The sequence below is a fragment of the Neovison vison genome, chromosome 5, assembly GCF_020171115.1.
Source record: "Neovison vison isolate M4711 chromosome 5, ASM_NN_V1, whole genome shotgun sequence".
NCBI classification, from domain to species: domain Eukaryota; kingdom Metazoa; phylum Chordata; class Mammalia; order Carnivora; family Mustelidae; genus Neogale; species Neogale vison.
The window spans coordinates 82,255,407-82,276,466 of record NC_058095.1 but is presented as its reverse complement, the minus strand read 5'-3'; the positions used below and the strand labels follow the sequence as shown (position 1 = coordinate 82,276,466).

The 21,060-nt window shown below is 39.8% G+C and overlaps 1 protein-coding gene across 1 annotated transcript in view; it reads right to left on the bottom strand.

The window, feature by feature from the left end:
* Positions 1–20,217, bottom strand: part of PARP4 (poly(ADP-ribose) polymerase family member 4) — a 133,642-nt gene extending 113,425 nt beyond the window's left edge. The window contains 5 exon segments of the mRNA XM_044249370.1: positions 3,199–3,280; positions 5,092–5,155; positions 6,696–6,897; positions 15,233–15,365; positions 20,007–20,217. Coding sequence (XP_044105305.1) covers positions 3,199–3,280; positions 5,092–5,155; positions 6,696–6,897; positions 15,233–15,365; positions 20,007–20,095 — 570 coding nt within the window. The 5' untranslated portion in view covers positions 20,096–20,217.
* Between the last annotated feature and the right edge of the window lie 843 nt (positions 20,218–21,060).

Genomic DNA, 21,060 nt, shown 5'->3' with positions numbered 1-21,060 from the left:
ACATATAAACTACCACAACTGAACCAGGAAGAAATAGAAAACCTGAATGGACCCATAACCAGCATGGAGGTTGAAACAGTCATCAAAAATCTCCAAGCAAACAGGGGCGCCTGGGTGGCTCAGTGGGTTAAGCCTCTGCCTCCGGCTCAGGTCATGATCTTAGGGTCCTGCATCGAGCCCTGCATTGGGCTCTCTGCTCGGTGGGGAGCCTGCTTCCCCCTCTCTCTCTGCCTGCCTCTCTGCCTACTTGTCATCTCTCTCTCTCTGTCAAACAAATAAAATCTTAAAAAAAAAAATCTCCAAGCAAACAAAAGCCCAGGGCCAGACAGCTTTCCGGGGGAATTCTACAAAACATTGAAAGAAGAACTAATTCCCATTCTCCTGAAACTGTTCCAAAAAACAGAAATGGATGGAAAACTTCCAAACTCATTTTATGAGGCCAGCATCACCTTGATCCCAAAACCAGACAAGGATCCCATCAAAAAAGAGAATTACAGACCAATATCCTTGATGAACACAGATGCGAAAATTCTCACCAAAATATTAGCCAATAGGATTCAACAGTACATTAAGAGGATTATTCACCATGACCAAGTGGGATTTATTCCAGGGCTGCAAGGTTGGTTCAACATCCGCAAATCAGTCAATGTGATACAACACATCAATAAAAGAAAGAACAAGAACCATATGATACTCTCAATAGATGCTGAAAAAGCATTTGACAAGGTACAGCATCCCTTTCTGACCAAAACTCTTCAAAGTGTAGGGATAGAGGGCACATACCTCAATATTATCAAAGCCATCTATGAAAAACCCACTGCAAATATAATTCTCAATGGAGAAAAACTGACAGCTTTTCCACTAAGGTCAGGAACATGGCAGAGATGTCCATTATCACCACTGCTATTCAACATAGTACTAGAAGTCCAAGCCTCAGCAATCAGACAACAAAAGGAAATTAAAGGCATCCAAATCAGCAAAGAAGAAGTCAAACTATCACTCTTCACAGATGATATGATACTCTATGTGGAAAACCCAAAAGACTCCACTCCAAATCTGCTAGAACTTGTACAGGAATTCAGTAAAGTGTCAGGATATAAAATCAATGCACAAAAATCAGTTGCATTTCTCTACACCAACAACAAGACAGAAGAAAGAGAAATTAAGGAGTCAATCCCATTTACAATTGCACCCCAAACCATAAGATACCTAGCCTAGGAATAAACCTAACCAAAGAGGCAAAGAATCTATACTCAGAAAACTATAAAGTACTCATGAAAGAGACTGAGGAAGACACAAAGAAATGGAAAAATGTTCCATGCTCCTGGATTGGAAGAATAAATATTGTGAAAATGTCTATGCTACCTAAAGCAATCTACACATTTAATGCAATTCCTATCAATGTACCATCCATCTTTTTCAAAGAAATGGAGCAAACAATCCTAAAATTTATATGGAACCAGAAAAGACCTCGAATAGCCAAAGGAATATTGATAAAGAAAGCCAAAGTTGGTGGCATCACAATTCCGAACTTCAAGCTCTATTACAAAGCTGTCATCCTCAAGACAGCATGGTACTGGCACAAAAACAGACACATAGATCAATGGAACAGAATAGAGAGCCCAGAAATAGACCCTCAACTCTATGGTCAACTAATCTTCGACAAAGCAGGAAAGAATGTCCAATGGAAAAAAGACAGCCTCTTCAATAAATGGTGCTGGGAAAATTGGACAGCCACATGCAGAAAAATGAAATTGGACCATTTCCTTACACAACACACAAAAATAGACCAAAATGGATGAAGGACCTCAATGTGAGAAAGGAATCCATCAAAATCCTTGAGGAGAACACAGGCATCAACCTCTTCGACCTCAGCCACAGCAACATCTTCCTAGGAACATCGCCAAAGGCAAGGGATGCAAGGGCAAAAATGAACTATTGGGATTTTATCAAGATCAAAAGCTTTTGCACAGCAAAGGAAACCATTAACAAAACCAAAAGACAACTGACAGAATGGGAGAAGATATTTGCAAACGACATATCAGATAAAGGACTAGTGTCCAAAATCTATAAAGAACTTAGCAAACTCAACACCCAAAGAACAAATAATCCAATCAAGAAATGGGCAGAGGACATGAACAGACATTTCTGCAAAGAAGACATCCAGATGGCCAACAGACACATGAAAAAATGCTCCACATCACTAGGCATCAGGGAAATACAAATCAAAACCCCAATGAGATACCACCTCACACCAGTCAGAATGGCTAAAATTAACAAGTCAGGAAATGACAGATGCTGGCGAGGATGTGGAGAAAGGGGAACCCTCCTACACTGTTGGTGGGAATGCAAGCTGGTGCAACCACTCTGGAAAACAGCTTGGAGGTTCCTCAAAATGTTTAAAATAGAACTTCCTTATGACCCAGAAATTGCACTACTGGGTATTTACCCTAAAGATACAAATGCAGTGATCCGAAGGGGTACGTGCACCTGAGTTTATAACAGCAATGTGCACAAATAGCCAAACTATAGAAAGAACCTAGATGTCCATCAACAGATGAATGGATAAAGAAGATGTGGTGTATATACACAATGGAATACTGTGCTTCCATCAAAAGAAATGAAATCTTGCTATTTGCGACAATGTGGATGGAACTAGAGGGTATCATGCTTAGCGAATTAAGTCAAGCAGAGAAAGACAACTATCATATGATCTCCCTGATATGAGGAAGTAGAGATGCAACATGGGGGGTTTGGAGGGTAGGAAAAGAATAAATGAAACAAGACAGGATTGGGAGGGAGACAAACCATAAGTGACTCTTAATCTCACAAAACAAACTGAGGGTTGCTGGGGGGAGGGAGGTTGGGAGAAGAGGGGTGGGGTTATGGACATTGGGGAGGGTATTATGGTGAGTGCTGTGAAGTGTGTAAACCTGGCGATTCACAGACCTGTACCCCTAGGGATAAAAATATATGTTTATGAAAAATAAAAAATTTAAAAAAAATAAAATAAAATTCAGATCCCTTTTAAAGGGAACACAATAAAATACATGGTTTATTTTCCTCAAATTAAAAAAAAAGTCACATTAGTATTTTTTACTATTTATATTTTTATTATGAGCACATATTATTTTATAATAAAAACACTAAAAAGTTAAATATTAAATTTTAAATATAAAATACAAATCAGACTCTTACTTTTTCCAAGGTGTTATATTTTGCAACTTCAAAGTCTTGTGGAAAATGAGGAATTTCAACATTCTCTTTACAAAACCTGAAACTTGTATAATAAAATTTTAACATTAAAATGGAATTTTAGATTAAATAGAATATTCATAAAATTTTTCTTATATATCCCCTAATTCCATACAAAATACACTTTAAGTCCCTAATCCCTCCTCAGATACTCTGAACATGGTTAAAAAGTCTTGTGTAATGAGTTGGATTCCTCCTTTGGATAACTCTAGAGCTCTGATGCCGAATACTGAGGGTCTGCATTGGAAGGTGGGGTGGCATGAAGCACAAGTGGAGGTGAAAGAGAAGCAGACCAGTGCACTGGAGAAAGCACCAATCCTAGCAGTGGCAGGTGACCTGTGCTCTCTTGGGTTCTGGCCCTTAAGAAGCTGTGTCACTCAGGCAGGCTCACACCAGAGACTCTGTACTACAGTCAATCCCCACCCCCTTTAAAATAAAGGCATCAGATTTCTCATAGTCTGTGCTTTTATTTTTTATGTTTGTTCTGTCTTTTAACAGTACTATTAACAAATAAGGCTCAATGTGATGCTTAATTGATACTACAGTTGTGGGTATGCTTTACAAAACCATATATAATTGTAGCTCCAGGGCACCTGGGTGGTTCAGTCCTTAAGCGTCTACCTTCACTCAGGTCATGATCCCAGGGTCCTGGGATACAGCCTGAGTTGGACTCCCTGCTAAGGTGGGGTGGGGGGACCTGCTTCTCCCTCTCGCACTCCCCCTGCTTGTATTCCCTCTCTCACTGTCTCTCTCTGTTAAATAAAGAAGCAAAAAAAAAAAAAGAAAGAAAGAAAGAAAAAGAAAAAAAGGACTGTAGCCTCATATACTCCATTTGCAGAAGGTTGTAACTTTTTCTATTTTTTTACATCTTAGGTACGGAGTAGGGAAGAGTCTCAACTCTAAAGGCTTCTCGGTAAGGTAGCAGGGTAAGCAGACTACCCAGATCTCATCTCTAGTGCCTTTTCTTTTTAAAAATCAATCTAACAATTATGTCTACTCTTATATAATACTAAGATGGAAATAATTAGCACTAGACTAGTTGAAGTAAAAAGTCTTAAATAAATAAAAGCCTAAAATTAGAGAAGCAAGATAAATGAAAATACTACAAAGACATGAGGTATTAATAGCATTTTAAAACTGTTTGAGCATCTTCAGTTCAGGTCATGATTTCAAGAGTCATCAGATCAAGCCCGCATCAGGCTTCCCACTTATTGCTTATCAGGGAGTCCGTTTTGTCTTTCTCTCTCTCCCTCTGCTCCTCCCTCCTGCCCGCTCTCTCTGTCTCTCTCTCAAATTAATAAATAAATAGAATCTTAAAAAACAAAACAAAACCTGTGCTTGAGGTTTACAAAACATTTTGCAAACTGAATCTTTTTTTTTTTAAGATTTTATTTATTTATTTGACAGAGAGAGAGAGAGATCACAAGTAGGCAGAGAGGCAGGCAGAGAGAGGGGGAAGCAGGCTCACCACTGAGCAGAGAGCCCAATGAGGGGCTTAGATCCCAGGACCCTGAGACCATGACCGGAGCCAAAGGCAGAGGCTTAACCCACTGAGCCACCCAGGCGCCCCTGCAAACTGAATCTTAATGATCAGAAGTAGATTACTCTGGGGACACCTGTGTGACTCAGTCAGTTAAGCATCTGCCATCAGCTCAGGTCAGGATCCCAGAGTCCTGGGAATACTGTATCAGGCTCCTTGTTCAGTGGGGAACCTGATTCTGCCTCTGTCTGCTGCTCCCCCTGTTTGTGCGTGCTCGCTCTCTCTCTCACACACACAAATAAAGAAATAAAATAAATAAAATTAAATAAAGTAAATTTTTAAAAAAAGTAGATTACTCTGTGAATTCCAAAATGTTTTCCTTCACGGAGTTTTCCAGGGATGGATCATCTGTTGTCATTTCTAGAACAAAAACAAAAACACTTGTTTACTACTCAAAGATTTATTAAAATTATAAACAATAAATCCTGGAATTTTTAAGATTCTTGAATATAGGTCATTGTGGGAGGCCGCAATAAGGCTTGAAATGAGGACCAAACCAGGCACTGACTTGTGCCTCCTTTAAAGTCTGAATAACCTAACAAAAGGTTTAGGACGGGAAAAGTTGAGTAGCACTGAGAAAGGGTCTGTGCTGTGTTATGCGCTCCCCTACGTGATTTCCCACATGCTTGCTAAACAAATGAGAACAATTCGGTTGGGGTCAAAAGTTCATTGCTGGTCCTTCCTGCCCTGGTACTGCTCCTAAATTACTTTCAGGTTTGCCGTATCAATACAGAACAATTGTACTAGCATCAGCTGTTTGGTGTCACGAGGTCTGCTTATAGTTAAATGTAAAACTTATTATGGGAACTCGTGGTTGTTTAGGCACAGGTATATTGCTTCTCCTAACACTATATATATGGTCTTAGTGCTTTGAATAAACTTAGTACTGTTGGACATCATCCTCACTGCTCCTCCTGCCCCCATCTCTTTGTTTCTTAATTTCTTTTCACCATCCTCTTACCCTCACGTTTCCTGGTAGATTTGTCACGCTGGTTGCGACAGGTCATACTTAACACGGTATTCTTTTTTTTTTTTTTTTAATGTTCTTTTTTTTTTTTTTTTTTTTAAAGATTTTATTTATTTATTTGTCAGAGAGAGATGGAGAGAGAGCGAGCACAGGCAGACAGAGAGGCAGGCAGAGGCAGAGGGAGAAGCAGGCTCCCTGCCAAGCAAGGAGCCCGATGTGGGTGGGACTCGATCCCAGTACGCTGGGATCATGACCTGAGCCGAAGGCAGCTGCTTAACCAACTGAGCCACCCAGGCGTCCCTTTTTTTAATGTTCTTAAAGTAACTATAGTAATTGGTAATCTAAGGATAGTACAAATGGGACAAAAAGAAGGTAGATTAAAATAAAAGATAGAATAGATCATGATTTTATTTTAAGAGACATGTGAGGAGAATTCTAATATCTGTATTATTTGAAACTCATTGATGGATATACAATTTCAAATGATATTTTTCTTTTCTTAAGATTATCATGAGTAGGGTGGCTCAGTTGGTTGAGCCACTGCCTTCGGCTCAGCTCATGATCCCAGGGTCCTGGGATTGAGTCCTGCATCGGGCTCTTTGCTCAGTGGGGAGCCTGCTTCTCTCTCTGCCTTTGCCTGCCGCTCTGCCTGCTTGTGTCCTCCTTCTCTCTCTCTCTCTCTGACAAATAAATAATTAAATAAAATCGTAAAAAAAAAAAGATTATGGTGAGTATAGTAATGAAATGCATTTCTAGTATGCTGCAGGGTCAGAATGAGTTCCCCAGTGCCATCATGTCACAAATGAAGGACCTGAGGATGTTTGATAATTTTTGTAATATGTCTAGACCATTCTTTGACATACTGCCTTTGATAAAGCAAAATGTTTACTATAGCATCTGTAATATATTAAGCGCTTTATATAAAATACTTACCAGAACTGCTTGCCTTTTGACAAGGAGGTGGTGTGATGGCCAGTGCCTTATTAGGATCATAATTCATTATGTCCAAGAGCCTCCTTTCTTTGATAGAGTCCCATATAAAATCTGGGTTTATAATATGGATATGGTTCTTTTGGATAGACTTCAGTTGATACTGGCTCAGAACATCAGCATTGTCTAAGATTATATGTGTGCACTTAGAAAAAAAGAATTCATTATGTACATATAGAAACAAATCTAAATACTTTAATCTGTTAGTTTCATCCTTAAAAGTCTTTCTTTATTAAGTTCAATTAGCCAACATATAGTACATCATTAGTTTTTGATGTAGTGTTCAATGATTGATTAGTTGCATATAACACCCAGTGCTCATCAGATAATGTGCCCTCCTTAATGCCACTCACTCTGTTACCCCAACCCCACACCCTCTGCCTTCTGCAACCCTCAGTTTTTTTTCCCAGAGTCTAGAGTCTCTCATGGTTTGTCTCCCTCTCTGATTTCTTTCCATTCAGTTTTCCCTCCCTTCTTCTATGGTCCTCCGCGCTATTCCTTATGTTCCATGTATGGGTTCCATATGATAACCACCTTTCTCTGCTTGACTTATTTCACTTAGCATAATACTCTGCAGTTCTATATGTGTGGATGCAAATGGTAGGTATTCATCCTTTCTAATGGCTGAGTAATGTTCCATTGTACATATGAACCACATCTTTACCCATTCATCTGTCGAAGGACATCTTGGCTCCTCCCACTCTTAACGACTATTGAGGAAGTTGTTTCTATGAACGCTGGGGTGCATATGTCCCTTCTTTTCACTACATCGGTATCTTTGGGGTAAATACCTAGTAGTGCAAATACTGGATCATAGGGAAGCTCTATTTTTAACTTCTTGAGGAACCTCCATACTGTTTTCCAGAGGGGCTGTACCAGCTTGATGCCATATCCTCGCCAACATTTGTTGTTCTCCTCTAGGATTTTGATGGATTCCTGTCTCACATTTAGGTCTTTCATCCATTTTGAGTTTATCTTTGTGTATGGTGTAAGAGAATAGTCCAGTTTCAATTTTCCCAACACCATTTATTGAAAAGACTGTCTTATTTCTATTGGATATTCCTTCCCACTTTGAAGATTAGTTGACCACAGAGTTGAGGGTCCATTTCTGGGTTTTCTATTCTCTTCCAGTGATTTATGTGTCTGTTTTTGTGCCAGTACCATGCTGTCTTGATGGTAACATCTTTGTTATACAGCTTAAAGTCAGGCATTGTGATGCCCCCAGCTTTGGTTTTCTTTTTCAACATTCTCCTTGTGACCGGTGTCTTTTCTGGTTCCATACAATTTTTGGATTGTTTATTCCAGTTCTGTGAAAAAAGTTGATAGATTGCATTGAGTGTGTAGATTTCTCTGGGTAGCATAAACATTTTAACAATGTTTATTCTTCCAATCCATGAGCATGGAATGCTTTTCTATCTCTTTGTGTCTTTCTCAATTTCTTTCATAAGTGTTCTGTAATTTCTAGAGTACAAATCCTTTGCCTCTTTGGTTAAGTTTATTCGTAGTTATCTTATGGTTTTTGGTGCAATTGCAAATGGGATAAATTCCTTAATTTCTCTTTCTTCAGACACATTGTTAGTGTATAGAAATGAAACTGATTTTTGTGCATTGATTTTGTATCCTGCCATGTTGCTGAATCACTGTTATGAGTTCTAGCAGTTTTGGGGTGGAGTCTTTTGGGTTTTCCACATCAAGTATCATGTCATTTACAAAGAGAGAGTTTTACTTCTTTGTCAATTTGAATGCTTTTATTTCTCTTTGTTGTCTGATTGTTAAGGCTGTGACTTCTAGTACTATGCTGAACAGCAGTGGTGAGAGCAGGCATCCCTGTTGAGTTCCTGACCTTAGGAACACGAAGCTCTTAGTTTTTCTCCACTGAGAATATTTGCTGTGGCTTTTCATAGATGGTTTGTATGATATTGAGGTATGTTCCCTCTATCCCTGTCCTTCAAGAGTTTTAATCAAGAAATTATGCTGTATTTTGTTGAATTCTTTCTCTACATCAATTGAGAAGATCATATGATTCTTGTCTTTTCTTTTATTAATGTGCTCTGTCATATTGATTGATTTGTGAATGCTGAACCACCCTTGCACCCCAGGAATAAACTCCACCTGGTAGTGGTGAATCATCCTTTTAATGTACTATTGGATTCTATTGGCTGGGATCTTGTTGAGTATTTTGGCATTCATGTTCATCAGGGACATTTGTCTGTAATTCTCCTTTTTGATGAGGGTTTTTGTCTGGTTATGGAATCAAGGTAATGCTGGCTTCATAGAAGGAGTTTGGGAGTTTTCCTTCCATTTCTATTTTTTGAAAGAGCATCAGTAGAATAGGTATTATTTCTTCTTTTTTTATGCTAAAGATTTTATTTATTTACTTGACAGAGAGAGAGACAGAGAGAGACAGAGAGACAGCAAGAGCAGGAACACAAACAGAAGGAGTGGGAGATGGAGAAGCAGGCTTCCCACCAAACAGGGAGCCTGATGTGGGGCTCAATCCCAGGACCCTGGGATCATGACCTGAGCCAAAGGCAGATGCTTAACGACTGAGCCACCCAGGTGCCCCTCTTCTTTAAATGTTTGGTACAATTCCCCTGGGAAGCCATGTGGCTCTGGACTCTTGTTTTGGGAGGTTTTTTATTACTGCTTCAATTTCCTTGCTGGTTATTGGTCTGTTCAGGTGTTTTACCTCTTCCTGTTTGTCTTGGTAGTTTATACATTTCTAGGAATGCATCCATTTTGGCATATAGTTTGGCATATAGTTGCTCGTAATATATTTTAACAATTACTTCTATTTCCTTGATATTGGTTGTGATCGCTCCCCTTTCATTCATGATTTTATTAATTTGGGTCCTTTCTCTTTTCTTTTGTATACATCTGGCCAGAGGTTTATCAATCCTATTAATTCTTTCAAAGAACCAGCTCCTAGTTTTATTGATCTGTTCTACTGTTCTTCTGGTTTCTATTTCATCGATTTGTGCTCTAATCTTCAATATTTCTCTTCCTTTGCTTGGTTTAGGTTTTATATGCCATTCTTTCTCCAGGTCCTTTAGGTATACAGTTATCTTATGTATGTGGGATTTTTCCGATTTTTTTGAGAACAGCTTTGACTGCTATGTACTTCCCTCTCAGGACAACTTTTGCAGTACCCCATATGTTTTGAATTGATGTGTTTTCATTTTCATTAGTTTGCATGAATTGTTTAAGATCTTCCTTAATTTCCTGATTGACCCATTCATTCTTTAGCAGGATGTTCTTTAATCTCCAAGTGTTTGAGTTCCTTCCAAATTTCTTCTTGTTATGGAGTTCCAGTTTCAAAGCATGTGGTCTGAAAATATGCAGGGAATGACTCAGTCTTAGGTGTCAGTTCAGGCCTGTTTTGTGACTCAGTATGTGATCTATTCTGGAGAATGTTGCATGTGCACTCAAGAAGAATGAGTATTCTGTTGTTTTAGGATGGAGTGTTCTGTATGTATCTGTGAAGTCCATCTGGGCCAGTGTGTCATTCAAAGCCCTCATTTCTTTATTGATCTTCTGCTTAGATGATCTGTCCATTGCTGTGAGTGGGGTCTGCAAGTCCCCTACTATTAATGCATTATTATCAATATGTTTCTTTACTTTGGATATTGTTTTATATAATTGGCTGCTTCCACATTGGGAGCATAGATATTTCCAATTGTTAGATCTTCGTGTCAGATAGACACTTTTGAGTATGATATGGTGCTCCTCTACATCTCTTATGAAAGTCTTCTGTTTAAAATCTAATTTGTCTGATATGAGAACTGCTATTCCAGCTTTCTTTTGAGGTCCACTGGCATGGTAAATGGTTATCCATCCCTTCACTTTTAATTTTGAGTTGACTTTAGATTCAAATTAGTCTCTTGTAGACAGCATATGGATGGGTCCTCCTTTTTCAATCCAATCTGATACCCTGTGTCTTTTGATTGGAACATTCAGCCTGTTTATATTCAGAGTAACTACTGAAAGATATGAATTTAGTGACATTGTATTGCCTGCCAAGTCTGTAGTTTGTTCTGTAGATTGTCTGTTACTTTCTGGTCTATGTTACTCTTGGGCTCTCTCTTTGCTTACAGTATCCCCCTTAGTATTTCTTACAGGGATGGCTTGGTGGTCACATATTCTTTCAGTTTCTGTCTGTCCTGGAAACTCTGTATCTCTCCTTCCATTCTGAATGACAGCCTTGCTGGAGAAAGTATTCTTGGCTGCATGTTCTTCTCATTTAGTATTCTGAATATATCTCTCCAGCACTTTCTGGCCTGCCAGGTTTCTGTGGATAGATCTGATGTTATTCTGATGTTCCTCCCTCCATATGTAAGGAATCTCCTCTCCCTAGCTTCTCTCAGCATAACTTCTTTGGCTCTAAGATTTGCAAGCTTCACTATTATAGGTCAGGGTGTTGATCTGTTTTTATTGATTTGGGGAGGGTTCCTCTCTGTCTCTTGGACATGAGTGCTTATTTTCTTTCTCAAATTAGGGAAGTTCTCAGCCATGATTTGCTCAAATATACCTTCTAGCCCTCTCTCTCTTTCCACCCTCTCTTGGATCCTGATGATTCTGACATTGGTTCTTTTCAACACATCATTAAGTTCTCAAAGCCTTTCTTCATGGGCTATTAGTTGTTTTTATCTCTTTTTCCTCAACCTCCTTCCTTTCCATCAGCCTGTCCTCTAGATCACTGATTTTCTCTCTGTCTCACTGACCCTAGTTGTTAAAGCATCCAATTTAGATGGCATCTCATTCACAGCACTTTTAGATCATTAGCACTTTTAGGCCTGATTAGATCTCATTACCACCCTTAGAGATTCTGTATTGTCATTTATACTTTTTTCAAGCCTAGCTATTAACTTTATAATTGCTATCAGGTCATGATCTCAGGGTCCTGGGATCAACCCCCACATCAGGCTCTCTGCTCAGCAGGGAGCCTGCTTCTCTCTCTCTCTCTCTGCCTGCCTCTCTGCCTACTTGAGATCTCTGTCTGTCAAATAAATAAATAAAATCTTAAAAAAAAAAGGAAAGAAAAAATCCAAAGAGGTCAGATACCACCACAGAAAAGCAAACAAGGCAAGATGAACCAAAACAATTAAAAAAGGGGCGTGGGAGACACTACACTCTCACAGGGTGGACAAAGCAGGGTGATACTCTTGCTCCTGATTGAATTTTGGTTTCTGTGTTAGAAGACACTACATCCCAAAATTGCAAGGAAAGCAAAGTTTATATATATATATATATATATATATATATATATATATATAATTGGATAGAGTGAAAAAAGGACAAGAATGAGGCATAAATCTATAAAATGTAGATGTGAGAAAAAAGTTAAAAAATAACTTAAAAACATAAGTTGGTAAAATAAGAATCTAGTTGAAATGTGGAAAAGTTTAAAAAAATGTAAAATTTTAGACTGAAGGATAAACCAATCATGAGGTAACATCTGGAACTCAATACATTATTTGCCCCTGGTTCTGGGGTTTTACCATCCTGTGGGATTTCTCAGGGAGGGGCCTGCTGTTCTACTTCTCAGGTGTCTTTCCCTGGGCAAAGTTGCCCCACCCCTTGTCAGGGGGATGGGCTCAAGGTGAACTGGTCGTCTGTGTCGCTTTTGTTTCTTGGTGGCTTTCCACACCTCTTCAGAGGGTCAGAGCAAAAACAGCCATGCCAGGATCTCTGGCTCAGAGGCACGAGATCACAGTTCCCCTTCTTCAATAAACCCTCCAGGTCAAATTATCTTCACATCTGTGTATATCAAGCCCACAGACTTCTGCAGTTCACCCCCACTACACTTCTCCTGGGGGGTGCCTCTGGTGCCCGTGAGCAACACTTCGCTTTGTGTCTTTGTAACTGCAAGTGGTTGTGAGCTCACACACATCCTGCTCTGCTGCTCCCAGGTCACAGCTGGGTGACATCCTACTCTCCTACTCTCAGTGCCTGAGAGCTGTTGTCCAGTCATAGGCACAGCCTCTGTGTGCCACACTCCACAGACTCCGGCAATTTGCACCCAATTCGCACCAGGGGGTGCTCTAAGAGTCCACGAGCCTCACTGCACTTTGTGTCTTTGTGACTGTGAGTGATTCTGGGGTCAGGCACGGACCCTGCTCCATTGCTCCCAGGTAATAGCTGGATGCCATCCTACTCTCCTTCCTGGGGCCACTACTTCCCTGAGAGTTGTTGCTAGATTCATGGGAGCAGCTGTTTTGTTTCTATCCAGGAGATGTTAAACAGCCCACATGTTCCAGTTGCCTGGGGCGAAGAGTGGTCTTCCTACCAGCCCAGCTCACGGTTTATGGTGACTGGAGCTGAGAGTCCCTTCTGAGCTCTCTGACCATAACCAATTTCCCACTTCACTGCTTGGGTACCCTAACGGATCAGGCACCCCCATTCTTTCTGTGTCTCCGGGATCCTCCGAGATCACAATGACCCACTTAGAATTCTGCTTTTTCCATCTCCTGTGACCCTTTAAGAAATCTGTCCTAGTGAGCAATTTCTAAGAGTTCTGATTTCATGCTCCAGTGTTATATCACTTTCCAGCAGCCAGCTTATGGAGGATCCCTCCCCACTCTGTTTATCTTAAGATACTTCCCCATAGATTCACAATTCTACATCTCCTACCTTGCAAAAAGCAATTGTTTTTCTGCTTGTAGAGTTCCAAATATATTTTCTTACAACTCAGGCTGAATTTGTGTGTGTTCAGAATAGTTCTATAGATACCCAGCTAAATTCAAGGGACCAAATAAAATGAAGTCCCCTACTCTGTCACTATCTTGCCCTAGAATGTTCACCCTTAAAAGTATTGAAGATAATTTATAGTAATCTTTCTCAGACTTCTAAAACTCTTACAAATAAAATAATTTTTAGTTAAATAAAAGTTTAAAAAATCAATAGTTTTTAAAGAATAGGGATAGGGATATACCATTATTGATTAACCAACCCTAGAGGTTATTCCCAAGTTTTCACTCCTTTAAACAATGCTGTGCTGAGTAACTTCATGTACACATATTTGTACATTTGTTTAATTGTTTTCTTAGGAGTGGAATGATAGATTCAAAAGGTATTCATTATTTATTTTATTTGTTAAGTTGTAATTTTATTAATTTATTATGGAATAAATAGTATACACACATTGTAGAATATCTACAAAGTAAAATAATAATAATAATAATTTAACGTATGTTTCATACCATTGTTCCCAGTTCATCTCCCCAGAGGCATCTGTTTTAACTTGTTTCTGGAGTATCCTTTAAGCTATTCTACGCATAGGCAACACACATATAAGTACACAGCCCTAACTTTAGTCACAAATGACAGCATATTAAACATGATGTTATAAACCTGCTTTTCCACTTAATAATTCATCTTGGAGCTCATTCCTCAACAATACATAGTTGTCTCCTTCATTATAATACATGGTATGCACATTTCAAAAGTTTATATACATTGGCAACATAATTTCCAAAAAGTTTACACTATGTGGGAATTTCTGGAAATGAGAGACCATGTTGGCATTCTTTACCCAGAAGATAAACTGAGAAAGCATAACTGGCATGAATTATTCATCCATGCACAGAAATGGAAACAGGCAAGTGAGGAAAGCTGTATTAAGGGATGTATATACAGTTCTGCCTAAACTGGAGGTGAACAGGGACATTCCATTTCTGATAATCACAGGCAAACTACTAAATGCCAGAGGGCACCCAGGATCTAGCTGGAGTTGAACTTACTTCACAGAACAAACTAGACTCACGTCAGCAAGCCCCAGGGATGTGGTCCAGGAAGGGTCAGGCTAAGCCACCAATCTTAAACTGTCAGGCCTACAATTCCATTTCAAGAGAGGGAAAGTAGCTTCCTTCGGATTTTAAATAAACAAAACAAGCAGTAAAAGCTGTATAAGCAGTTCAAGATGAGTTTACATGTTTTTCTTTGTCCTGAGTCACACTGTACAGGTGACACTCAGGGACGATATACTAGGGAGTGATTAGATAGAATGCTTTTTGCAAAGGCTGTACACCATCACTTTTCTCCTTCAAGAATAGATTTGGCTGGTCTGTAATTATTTCTGTTTAGGTCTTCAGGTCTTGTACTCTAATAACTTCAGATTCATAAGGTACGTGGAATTTCTCTACAGCTCAAGGAAATGGAGAGAAGGTGGGATGCATGGTCTTTCCTCCTCTGCCTTTCTCCAGCCCAACTTCTCTGTTAACGATGTCATAATTTCACCTGCCTTCAGTGACTTTCTTCTGTGGCCAATTGTCTCTGCTTACCCTTCTAACCATGACCCATTCGCCCTTAAAAAAGTATATTAATTTATTATTTTAAGTAAGCTCTATGCCCAACATGGGGTCTTAACTCAAGACCCCAAGATCAAGAGTCGCATGATCTTCCCACTGAGCCAGCCAAGCACCCTGAACTACCCTCCCTGAACGGACAGTATTTATCACACAGTTCTTACAAAGTTTACATACCTGAGGATTTAATACAAAGGAAAAATTTCCACCATTCTCCTTAATGTCATTTTGTAGCTTTTTCTTCTGTTGACGAGCTAAGTGCTTAACTTTCAAACAGAAGTTAAAATTTGCAAAGATCCTCACAGTCATCCTGTAGGGAAAAAAGTTTCAGGTTATAGTTTTAAAGGATTCTCAATGGAATATTATTGAGCCATCAAAAAGAAAGAAATCTTGTAATTTGCATTGACATGGCTAGAACTAGAGGGTATTATGCCAAGTGAAATAAGTCAGTCAGAGAAAGACAAATACCATATGATTTCACTCATATGTGGAGTTTAGAAACAAAAGAGAAGAACACTGGAGAAGTGAAGGAAAAATAAGATAAAAAGAGAGAGGGGGCAAATCACAAGAGACTTAAAAAAAAAAAAGATTTTATTTATTTATTTGAAAGAGAGGATCTCCAGCAGACTCCGTGTGTAGCACAGAGCCTGATGCGAGGCTCGATCCCAAGTCCCCAAGATCATGACCTGAACCAAAATCAAGAATTAGATGCTTAACTAACTGAGCCATCCAGGCACCCCAGCCATAAGATACTCTTAACCATAGGGAACAAACTGACAGTTGCTGGGGGGAGGTGGGTGGGGAGATGGGGTGACTGTGTGATGGCCATTAAGGAGGGCACTTGAGGAGCACTGGGTGTTAGATGCAACTGATGAATCACTAAATTTTACCCCTGAAACCAGTAACACAGTATATGTTAACAAAATTGAATTTAAATAATAAATAAATAAATCACAGTATAATAAAATTCAGGGGAGTCTGTGGAAAAAAATAAAGGATTTTCTTTTCAGTGAATATAAATGACAGTGCATCAGGAATTGTTCTACATGCAAACAATGTGAATATGGGCATTATTTTAAAAAGGCATATTGCAATCATTTTTAACTACAAAAATTGAACAGTGATCAAACTTGCAACAAGTATGTTGGTTTTAGAATCATTTCTAGCTTTATGACTGGTACTATGGCGCTCCAAAATTCTTTGGTATAGGCTCGTACTGTACACCTTAATGAAAATGTACAGATTTCAGTTACAGATCAGGTGTGTGGTTTAAGAACACAAAGCACTTCTTTCTAGATTAAAAATTAATATATTTGATAGTGAAGCCACAGATTTTATACATAATCCTTTAAAACTTAAAAGACCCTTAATCCCATTAGTTATGTGGATGTCTGTTAGCCATTCTAGAGAAAAAACTGATCAATTAGTAATAAAAATATGCAACTTATGTTTAAATGGAAACATATTTATGTTTTAATTTAATTTCTTTTACTGTTCTACTTTCCTATATATGGAAAAGAATTACTTCTAAGAAAAATAGTCATATTTCGAATGGAAAGAAATGTATAAGTAATTAACAATAAACTTCGTTTGCCTTTTCTTCCAGGCTTTTTTTCTATGTGTATGTACTGTAATTGATTGTTATTAGCAAAATTGAAATCATACCATATTCACAATACCTATCTTGCATTTTGTTTCAGCATTTTGTCTTTAGCATCAAATCATTAATTATTCCTGGAAAACATTTTTAAGAAAGGCTATTTTAGATAAATGTCATAAATGAACTATTTCTATTGTTGGGCAATCAAATTACTTCTAAATTTTGGTATCAAAAACAAAGCTATAGGGACACCTGGGACATCAGGTGGATAAGTGTCTGCTTTCAGGTCAGGGATCCAGTCCCTCATCGGGTTCCTTGCTAGGTGAGGTAGCCTGCTTCTTCCTCTGCCTGCTGTTCCCCCTGCTAGTGCTTGCTCACTCACACTCTCTCTCTTTGACAAATAAATAAAATTTTAAACAAACAAACAAAACAAAACTTATGGGAGAGTCTAGGTGGCTCAATTGGTTAAGAGTCTGACTCTTGATTTTGGCTCTGGTCATGACCTTGGGTTCCAGGATCAGCTCAGTGGAGAGACTGCTGGAGACAGTTTCTCCCTCTGTGCCCCCACCTTCTCTCAAATAAATAAATCTTTTTAAAAAGATGTTTATTTATTTATTTGATAGAGAGAGACAGCAAGAGAAGGAACACAAGCAGGAGTGGGAGAGGGAGAAGTGGGCTTCCCGCTGAACAGGGAGCCTGATATGAGACTCGATCCCAGGACCATGGGATCATGACCTGAGCTGAAGGTAGATGCTTAACGACTGAGCCACCCAGGTGCCCTTCAAATAAATCCATCTTTAAGAAAAAAAGCTATGGGGACGCCTGGGTGGCTCAGTTGGTTAAGCAGCTGCCTTCGGCTCGGGTCATGATCCCAGGGTCCTGGGATCGAGTCCCACATCGAGCTCCTTGCTCGGCAGGGAGCCTGCTTCTCCCTCTGCCTCTGCCTGCCTCTTTGTCTGCCTGTGCTCACTTGCTTTCTCTACCTCTGTCTCTGACAAATAAATAAATAAAATCTTTAAAAAAAAAAAAAGAAAAAGAAAAAAAGCTATGATGCACACCCTTACATGTAAATCTTTGTTTGCAATTCCAATGGTTGTCTTAGAAAATAGTCCTAAAATCCTAAACAATACTGACTCAAAGAGCTTAAATAATTTTTATTCTTGTTAAATTATATTACTTTTAGTTTTACCTTAAATTGTATTATTTTTCAGTTTTGCTTAAATTTCCAAGGAAAGTACTATGAATTTGTCTTTCTAAAAATAACTTCTCCCCCAAAGTAGGTTAACCAGAATGGAGAAAAATAAAGAGCATCTACAGTGCTGGAAATGTTCTAAACCAGATAATGGTGATGATGCACAACTCATTAAAAGTCTTTGAATCATACAATTAAAATGGGTGAATTTAACGGTATGTAAAGTATATCTCAGTAAAGTTGTTTTTTAAAAAGCACTTAGGGGGCACCTGGGTGGCTCAGTGGGTTAAGCTGCTGCCTTCCGCTTAGGTCATGATCTCAGGATTCTGGAATTGAGTCCCGCATCAGGATTCCTGTGCAGCAGGGAGCCTGCTTCCTCCTCTTTCTCTGCCTGCCTCTTTGCCTACTTGTGATCTCTCTGTCAAATAAATAAATAAAATATTTTTTTTAAAAAAGCACTTATGATCCCTCCATGAGAAATAACACCACTGTTGATTTTGATATTTCTTTCAATATCTTTAGATATTATTCTTTCCTGTATCAATATATTTTATAAGTTATTTTAATAAAAATATGTTATTTGTGAATATTATTTATTGAATTTTATAGTCAGTTTCTTTTATCTAACTTTTAATGAGTGTTTGCCCAATATCACTAAATAGTCTTTGAAAATATCTGTTGTTGCTATGTGTAATTTAACTCTTCCCCAAGTCACCAGATATTTGGTTACTGAAAATTGTTCATTATTAAAAATACACTTTGAGGGAAATGTCTTAAACATTTTTTTTGACCAAATCTCTGTCATTGTTTCCTTAGAATAGATGGCCAGAAGTGGAATTACTGAGTCAAACAGTATAGATATTTTTTAACCTTTATTTTGGTGGCACAATGTACCTCACATAAAATTTGCCATTTTAACCATTTTTAAGTGTACAGTTCGTGGAACTATTTGTGAAACCAAAATATAAACAAACACTTTAAACAACTCTTCTTCAAAGCTGAGGTCCTGTAGGGGTAGTGAAACTAACACTCAAATACTGTGAAATCTCAAGTCAGGCCTTGACTTCTGTCTTCCTACTCATTGTAGGAAGTGAAACTAACACTATTAAATTCTGTGAAATCTGAAGTCAGGCCTTGACTTCTGCCTTCCTCCAGATTGTATATGGAGTCTCTCTTACATGTGTGGCCTCTCCTGGCTAGCCGCTTTCTTAACATGTGCCACCGGTCTCTCCCTTCTTTCCAAGCTTCTCCTAAACAGTCAGTGTTCATTCATGTGGGCATCAGAGTTTATTGTGTACATAGGAGATTCTGGAGTCAGTCTCTGTTAGGAACACAGGATAAGACACACATCCCCAGCTCCTGAGAAACAACCTGAGCTCCTCCTCACAAATTCCAGCTACTCTATCCGCAACATGCAAATATGGAGAGTGATTTCCTCCTTTAGCATTAAGCTCCACTTTAAATATTTTTATGTGTTTATTGTTATTTTGTAATCCAGAGTCAAAAGTCTGGAACATTCAGCAGTGCCGTGTTCCTCCGGACAGCTGAGTCACTGGGCATTCCCCGCAGGAAGTATTTAATGGATTTCCAAGTTTTCAACTTTGATCTTCAACATGTACACTGAATGTTTCTATCATGATGTTCCTAATTTCGAGGTCAGATTACATTCCCTGATTATTCACAAAAATACTGTATTTTTTTTAAAACGTATACTTTTCCAAACCTATATTGAAGAATACCCCATTTTAAGAAGACAGGGTGTCTGCCTACTAGAAGCAAGAGAGCGCCGAATCCTAACCACTAGACCACCAGGGAGCGTCTACTAGAAGCAAGAAACAGAGTTTTGTCGCCATCTGCTCATTTTCCCGGAGCCCGGAGCGCGCTCAGAGACCCGCTCGAGCACCGGCCCCACCTGTGTCCTGTCACCTGGGCCGCCAACTCGCTCGAGAACACGCCAATGCCCCCGAAGGGGGCATGCCCTTGGGCTGCATGAGCGCGCCTGCTGTCCCAGGGCAACCAGCGCGGTAAGGCCAACCACGCAACCACCATCAGCGGCGGCACAGAGCCGAGCCAGCCGCTCAGGATGGGAGTCCACACGGACACCCTCGGCCAAGACTGCCCCAACCGCCCACGGGGTCCGGCCAGCCGCGCCCACGCACCTGCCAGGGGATATGGCCCACTCCCGACACTCGCTGCTCCTGGCGCTCCTGGCGCTCCTGGCGCTCCTGGCTCGGGACTCTCCTCGCATCCGATGCTGTGGGCTCTCGAAGCTCCCCGCTGCCTACTCTCCCCACTCCCACAGCTCCCTCACAGACTGCTTCCGGATTCCGGGCTCCAAATTCCCCGCACTGACCCGAGGCGCGGTCCCGGCAGCCCGTGCCCCTGAGAGCGCTGCCGGAAGCCAGCCCTTGGCTGCCTCCAGAGGCCCAGCCCGGAATTAAGTAGTTGGCTGGGCTCGGGTTTCTCTTCAGACTGCGGATTCAGGATTTTATTGATTGATTGATTTTTTAAGATTTTATTTGTTTGCGAGAGAAAGAGCACAAGCAGGGGGAGGGGCAGAGGGAGAGAGAGAGAGAGAGAGAGAGAGAATCCTCAAGCTGACTCCCTGCTTAGCACAGAGCCCAGGGGGCCTTGAAGAGGGGGTCAGTCGTAGGACCCTGAGATCATGACCTGAGCCAAAGTCGGAGGCTTAATCTACTGAGCCACCCAGACACATCAAACGTTCCGGATTTTTTTCAGTTCCATCTTTCAGGCAGGATTTGGCCAATGAGGTTAACTCCAAAGTTGGAGTTTGATTAAAAGTGGGTGAATGGTGCTGCTATTTAACTGAGAAGTAAGAGTAATTACCGGAAGCAAGTAAGAAGCAAATTTCGGGAGGATTTGAGAATGGAGAAGCAGGAGGTTAAGATAATGAATTTAGTTTAGGACTTACTGAATTTGAAACTTGTTGTAGTGTTCTCAAGTAGTTATAAATATAGATCTACCATTCGAGAGAGGTGGGGGCTGAGATTCACTGGGTGGGGGGAAATAATAGGAAACAATAAAATTCTCCAGATACTGAATTAAATGAGAATAGAAGAGATGTAGAGCAGATATGGACTTGAATTCTGACTCTACTATTTATTACTCAGGGGACTATGGACAAGGTACTTTACTGGGGCCCCTGTTTCATCATTAACTTTTGGGTGGTATAAGGATCAACTTAGGTGACAG